Raw genomic sequence first — 6,712 nt, forward strand, 5'->3', positions numbered from 1 at the left:
GAAGAACATTTTTCCTAGATGAGGTTATGCTGTTTCATGGGAGCTATTTCTGGAAGAGCTTGTGCCACACGAGAAATAAGAGGAATTTGGGATTGAGCTCATGGTTTAGGCTTTCAAAGAATTCAGAACTGGAGATGTGAATTATTGAGCTGGGATCTTAGCTCCCCTCTGAACCTACTTTCAAGAGAGACCCTAAAACTCATTGAGTTAATTTTTGCTAAGCCTTTGTATAGCTGAAGATTTGGGGCAGGGGATGAAATTCCAGTAAAGGATGTATTAAACCAAAGGATGTTTAAGCTTGCTTTCACTCCTGAGATCTTGTGATTCTGTATTTTAGAGAAAAGTAATCTTGGAACCCTTAAATGCTTGCCACAGAAATACTAGCTGTTTAATTTAGTCTTATTCAAGTTTTGCAAGAAAACAGTTGATTCAAACAACCAGAAAAACTGAATAGCTCATCCTCCTCATCAGCTAAGTGAATTTCTAGTCTGCACTGGTATCTAGAAAAGAGGTGGGTAGTTTTGGTGGGGTGCAACAGAGAGAGAGTGAAGGGTCACTTAGAAAACAAAATGACTTTTCCCTTCATGAATATGTAAAAGTTTCTGGTTGGATGCAGACCACAGAGTCTCTCCATGTTGCTTCCGTCTCTATGGCTCTAAATATGCCAAGTTATAAACTCAGTGCTCAGATTAGAAGGGACCAGTAGTGTGACCTGGTTCAGTAGATCAGGAAATTATATTAGCACAGGAATAACCAACATGGGGCCAGGTGTGGTGGCTCATGCCTGTAATCCCAGCACTTTGGAAGGCCAAGGCAGGTGGATCACCTGAGGTCAGGGGTTCGAGACTAGCCTGGACAACATAGTGAAGCTGTCTCTACTAAAAATACAAAAAGTTAGCTTGGTGTGGTGGTGTGCACCTGTAGTCCCAGCTACTCAGGAGACTGAGGCAGGAGACTCACTTGAACCTGGGAGGCAGAGGTTGCAATGAGCTGAGATGGCCACTGTACTCCAGCCTGAGTGACAGACAGAAAAATCCATGTCAAAATAAAAAAATAAAATAAAATAAGATAAGATAAATGGGATTTGAAAAAGGGTACTACAAATGAATTTAGAGCAGCTAGCCAGAGAGAGGTGTTCAGGGCATTTAAGCCAGTAGCTGAAAGAGCAGTGTTGGGCTGGGCACTATGCTAACCTCTTCGGTGGTGGTGTCTAAGTGAATCCTCCCAACAATCCCATCAGAGGAGCCTTAGTATGACTTTCCCAGGTCAGAAAATGTAGGCATAGCAAGATGAAGTGGCTTGTCCGGTGTCACACAGCTAGTGCGTGATAAAGCCAAATAGTTCAGCCTTGTTTGTCTGATTCCAGAGCCTATCCTTAGATGACACATCAAAGGAATTAATTTTCAATTCAATAAAATACACTGAATACAAAAAGAAAGTTTAAAAAGGGCAGTGTTAGTATCACTGAGAAGCTGAGTCTTCAAATCTGGCTCTGCCATTGACTGGCTGTAAACGCCCTAGACAAGGCATCTCCCACCTCTGGAATTTGGTGTCTTCATCGGTGAAACAAGGGTTTTCTGTTTCATTTTGTTTTGATTTGTTTCCGGAGTCTCATTCACTCTGTCACCAAGGCTGGAGTGCAATGGTGCGATCTTGGCTCATGGCAACCTCCACCTCCCAGGTTCCAGTGATTCTCCTACCTCAGCCTCCCGAGTAGCTGGGATTACAGGCGCTCACCAGCATGCCTGGCTAATTTTTGTATTTTTAGTACAGACAGAGTTTCACCATGTTGGCCAGGCTGGTCTCAAATGCCTGACCTCAAGTGATCCACCTGCCTCGGCCTCCCAAAGTGCTGGGATTACAGGAGTGAGCCACCCAGCCTGGCTGAGGTTGTTGCTTTTTAAAGTTGGCTGATATTTATGCAGAGCTCCCTGTGTCCCAGGCACTGAGGCATGAGTTTTACAAGGTTCTCATTTGATTTTCCAGGAATCTTGAACCTTGGAAGCCCCTCAAAGTGCGTGAAGAGAGAACACCCGAAGCAGCATCTGTCTTAACCCCTCCCTCTCCTCACTGAGTCCGCAGAGCAGCCCCTCCATCACCCTTTCTCCCTGCCAGCCAAGCCACTGAGGAAAGAAGCCTCCAGGCCAGGATTGATGCTGTCTAGCTGGAGAAAAGGCATTTGAGAAATGACTTGGTAATTTTCTTTCTTCTGCCTCTGGAGTTCTATTTCTGGAGCTGGTGGAGACAGTGTGATTGTAAAATCTGAAAAGACCAAGGGAGTATGTGGCCTGGCCTGAAGCCAGAAGGAAGCTACACTACATGATGAGTTGAAAATAATGTCTGAGGTCTAGAGCCCAGAAGGAATTAATTGGGGATCATGTTACCTCTTAACCTGCAGCTTCAAAGGCAGGGCTCACTTTTAAGAGCTCACCTGTCCAGGATGGTTAAGGTCAAGTGTTCAAGGAGACACAGTGGCTTTAAATGAGCTCTGAAAACCCCCTCCAGCCCAGCTCTATGAGATGATGAGAATGTTTTTGGTAGAAAGAGAGAGTCACAAATTAGCATTGGTTTCACATTAAGAAAATACCTCCTGGTGGAAATTTGATCAGAGAAGATATAAGATGTTAAGTCAGTTGATGAGCTGCTGTATACAATGCTCTGTTGCTGAATCTTCTAATCTGGTTTCTACAGTGGCAGTCCAGGCATGGAGCTCACCAGTCTTAGACCAGCAAACCCAGTTTGATCCTGGCTGTACCTACCTTGCTAATTTCAGCTTCTTCATTTGTCAAACGCTGATAACAATCTCTGTTCTACTTGTCCCATAAGGTTGCTGTGAGAATCAAAGTTCCATATGTTGAAAGTTTTTTGGAAACTGTCATATAGTAGTCAGATATTAGGTATTATATATTAAAAAACAACCCATTTGTCAAAAATGAGAAGGCAATGATAACCCAAATGATAGGCCAAGGTTAGAACCTATTGGTATTTTAGGAAAGCTTCGTAATTCAAATGATCTTTCATAATTTATGCATGGATGAGATGTAGGAAGGAGAAGGGAGAGTCAAATCCTTGCTATATGGCCTAATTGTGTTTCTTTCTTAGAAATGAAGAAGCCGTCCAGGTGTGGTGGCTCACGCCTGTGGTCCCAGCACTTTGGGAGGTCAAGGTGGATGGATCACATGAGGTCAGAAGTTTAAGACCAGCGTGGCCAACACAGTGAAACCCTGTCCTACTAAAAACATAAAAATTGGCCAGGCATGGTGACATGTTCCTGTAGTATACAGCTACTCTGCACCAGAGGCTGAGGCAGGAGAACTGCTTGAACCCCAGAGATGGAGGTTGCAGTTAGGCGAGATGGCACCACTGCACTCCAGAGATCTGGAGTCTGTCAAGGAAAGAAAGAAAGAGAGAGAGAGGAAAGAGAGAGAAAGAAGGAAAGAAAGAAAGAAAGAGAAAGAAAGAAAGAAAGAAAGAAAGAAAGAAAGAAAGAAAGAAAGAAAGAAAGAAAGAAAGAAAGAAAGAAAGAAAGAGAGAAAGAAAGAAAGAAAGAAAAGGAAGGAAGGAGAAAGAGAAAAAGAACAAAAGAAAGAAAGAGAAAGAAAGAAGGAAGTAGACTCTGAATTTACAGTATCAGGAAAAGAAGGTATAGAAAAATTATTATTTTCAGATCCTCAGACCACATGGCTTGACCTTTCTGGGCAACGCTCAGTCAATTTACATAAAGCATGAGGTTGAGAAGCTCATGCCCAAACCAGAGACGCCTGGCAGACAGCACAGAGTGGCTTGCTGCTGGACCAAACTCATTTTAACTTGTGGACACAGCCTGGAAACCAAAAGCAAAAGATGCCCAATAAAAGATCATCTGGAATTTTTGAGGCTGAGAATGCAATAACATGTAACTATTTAGGGGTCTGAACCCATCTCAGGAAAACAGTAATTGAGGAGAAAAATAGATCACATTTTTCTATCTTTCGAGAAGCTGAGAAATGGAAGTAATCTCCTGGCGGGGTACTAGGTAGGATGGGCTGAATAACAGATGCTCCCTGCCACAGAAATCACATCCTCATCTTCAACACTGTGAATATGTTACTTTCCATGGCAAAAGGCACTTTGCGGATGTGATTTGGTTAAGGGTCTTGAGATGGGGATTATCCTGGATTATCTGAATGGGTCCAACACGGGGAGGCAGGAGAGCCACAGATGGAAAGAGATATGGCAGTGGAAGCAGAGGTCAGATGTATCCATCTTTCTATTATCTATCTATCTATCTATCTATCTATCTATCTATCTATCTATCATCTGTCTATCAATCTATAGAGGGAGATCCGAAGATGCTACGCTGCTGGTTCTGAAGATGAACCGAAAAATGTAGGTGGCCTCTAGACACTGAAAATGGATTCTCCCAGAGAACCTCCAGGGAGAACGCAGCCCTGCTTTCCCCATTTTAGATTCTGACCCCCAGAACTATAAGATAATCAATTCATGTTATGGTAAGACACAAAGTTTGGGATCATTTGTTCCAGCAGCAACAGAAAGGTAAAATACTAAGTAATTTTAGGCTGCGGTCTTTGCTCAGTGTGACCTCTATACACTGAGGAAGGGTATTTAACAAAATAATAAAACCCCAAAACATGACTGAAAACAAGATGCTTTGATATATGTTAACATAGAATTGCTAGTTTCCTTTAATTCTATGGCTACTACTGTGTTAATGAACTGTATCCACTGGTTTCCACTCTATTTCCTTGTCATAGACACATACAGATACACACCTTGCAGATACACACACATAGACACACACAGACACACACTCACCTCACTTCAAATAGATAATAGAAAAATTCCATGGTGGATCTGGGTCTGAGACCTGTCACGGTTCCCTGTGTCTCCTGAGTGACATTTCCTCAAAGGAGCCCTGAGTCTCCCTCTAGACCCTTCCTCCCTCCCTGTCTCTAGTTCCCTGGCCATCAGTGGGTTTCCTGATTGTCTCTGAGGCAGCTGTATTACAGACCCCAGGCTACTGTGAGGCAGAGATCATTAAAGAACAGTCTTATGCTTTTATTTTTGTTTTTTGTTTTTTTTTTTGAGAATGGAGTGTTGCTCTGTTGCCCAGGCTGGAATGCAGTGATGTGATCTCATCTCACTGTAACCTCTGCCTCCCAGGTTCAAGCGGTGATTCTCCTGCCTCAGCCTCCTGAGAAGCTGGAATTGCAAGCATGTGCCACTACACTTGGCTAATTTTTGTATTTTTAGTAAAGACAGGGTTTCACCATGTTGACCAGGCTGGTCCCAAACTCCTGATTTCAAGTGCTCTGCCTGCCTAGGCCTCCCAAAGTGCTGGGATTACAGGTGTGAGCCACTGAGCCCAGCCGGGTGCTATTACTTTATGGCAAAAAAAAAAAAAAAAAACCCTCTGGTCAAGCCAGCCAAAGATGAATGTTAAATGGTTCAGGCTCAGTATGATGGTGGCTCACACCTGTAATCTCAGCATTTTGGGAGGCTGAAGTGGTAGGATCAGTTGAGGCCAGGAGTTTGAGACCAGCCTAGCCAATATTGCAAGACTCTGGCTCTACAAAAATTAGAAAAATTAGTCAGCTATGATGATACACATCTGAAGTCTCAGCTATCCAGGAGGTTGAGGTGGGAGGATCACTTGAACCTAAGAGGCTGAGGCTGCAGTGAGATGTGACTGCACTGCTGCACTACAGTCTGGGTGACAAAGTGAAACTGTCTCAAAAAAAGAAAAAAAAAAAAGGCTCAAGGCACCATGAGGGCAGAATATCTACCAGATCAGTGGGCTGAGTTTTTAAACAGAAAAAATGTTTCAAAGGCTACTCTGGAGTTTTCATTATATGGGCCTACAATGGTCCAAACGAGCTTGTAGTCCCTCTGCCTTCTCTCCTCCTCCTCCCCTTCCCCAAGCATGCAGCTTGATTGCACAGAAGCGAAGGGTACAATCACAGCTCACTGTAGTCTCCACCTCCCGAGCTCAAGTAATTCTCCCACTTCAGTGTCCTGGGATCATAGGTTTGTGCTGCCGTGCCCAGCTAATTTTTTAAATTTTCGTGAAGATGGGGTCTCACTATGTTGCCCAGGCTGCCTCCTTATCTTTGAGGGTTTTCTTGAATTTCAAAGAGTCAAGCAGGGCACCCCATAGTACCACTCAGCTTTCTCCCCCATTCTCTCCCAAGGTGTTTCCTAGAAAGAGGACCTCTGGGGATAATGCATTTCCAGCCACCATTCCTTCAACTTGGGCTTTACCGAACATAACCTTAAATTTGGAAGGAACAGAAACACATACATGCTCAGACGTGAAGGCAATGAGCCTGGGAACAGCAGCCATTCCTTTCTCCTTGACTTCCGGGAACATCTTAAAGCGCGCGATCATCATGGCATACATGTTAGATATGGCGCCACCTACAGTGCACAGCAACACACAGTTACTTTATGTATTAGGGACCTCATTTCACATGCAAGCAACATTCCCTGCTTCTGCTGACGTGAGTCCTCCTTGGACTCAGGAGAAAACCCTGTTGGCTTTCTCTAAACTGAATCCTCAGACTCACAGGCGCTACCCAACAGGGCACACTGGGACAGGACAGGTGCCACACGCCACGCCCCATCTCAGTCACTCAGGGGAACTGCAAAGGATTCTGCTCTTGCTGGGAGCCCTTTGAAGAGGTTTTTTTTTTTTTTTTTTTTTTTTTTTTTT

General features: G+C 43.9%; 1 protein-coding gene across 1 annotated transcript in view; it reads right to left on the minus strand.

Moving 5' to 3' along the window:
- The window catches only part of GAD2 (glutamate decarboxylase 2), a 91,875-nt gene that overhangs the window by 69,924 nt on the left and 15,239 nt on the right, over positions 1–6,712 (minus strand). The window contains exon 8 of the mRNA XM_017535515.2: positions 6,302–6,417. Coding sequence (XP_017391004.1) covers positions 6,302–6,417 — 116 coding nt within the window. The remainder of the gene's footprint in view (positions 1–6,301; positions 6,418–6,712) is intronic.

The sequence above is a fragment of the Cebus imitator genome, unplaced genomic scaffold (genome assembly GCF_001604975.1).
Source record: "Cebus imitator isolate Cc_AM_T3 unplaced genomic scaffold, Cebus_imitator-1.0 Scaffold92, whole genome shotgun sequence".
In the NCBI taxonomy this organism is placed as follows: Eukaryota; Metazoa; Chordata; class Mammalia; order Primates; family Cebidae; genus Cebus; species Cebus imitator.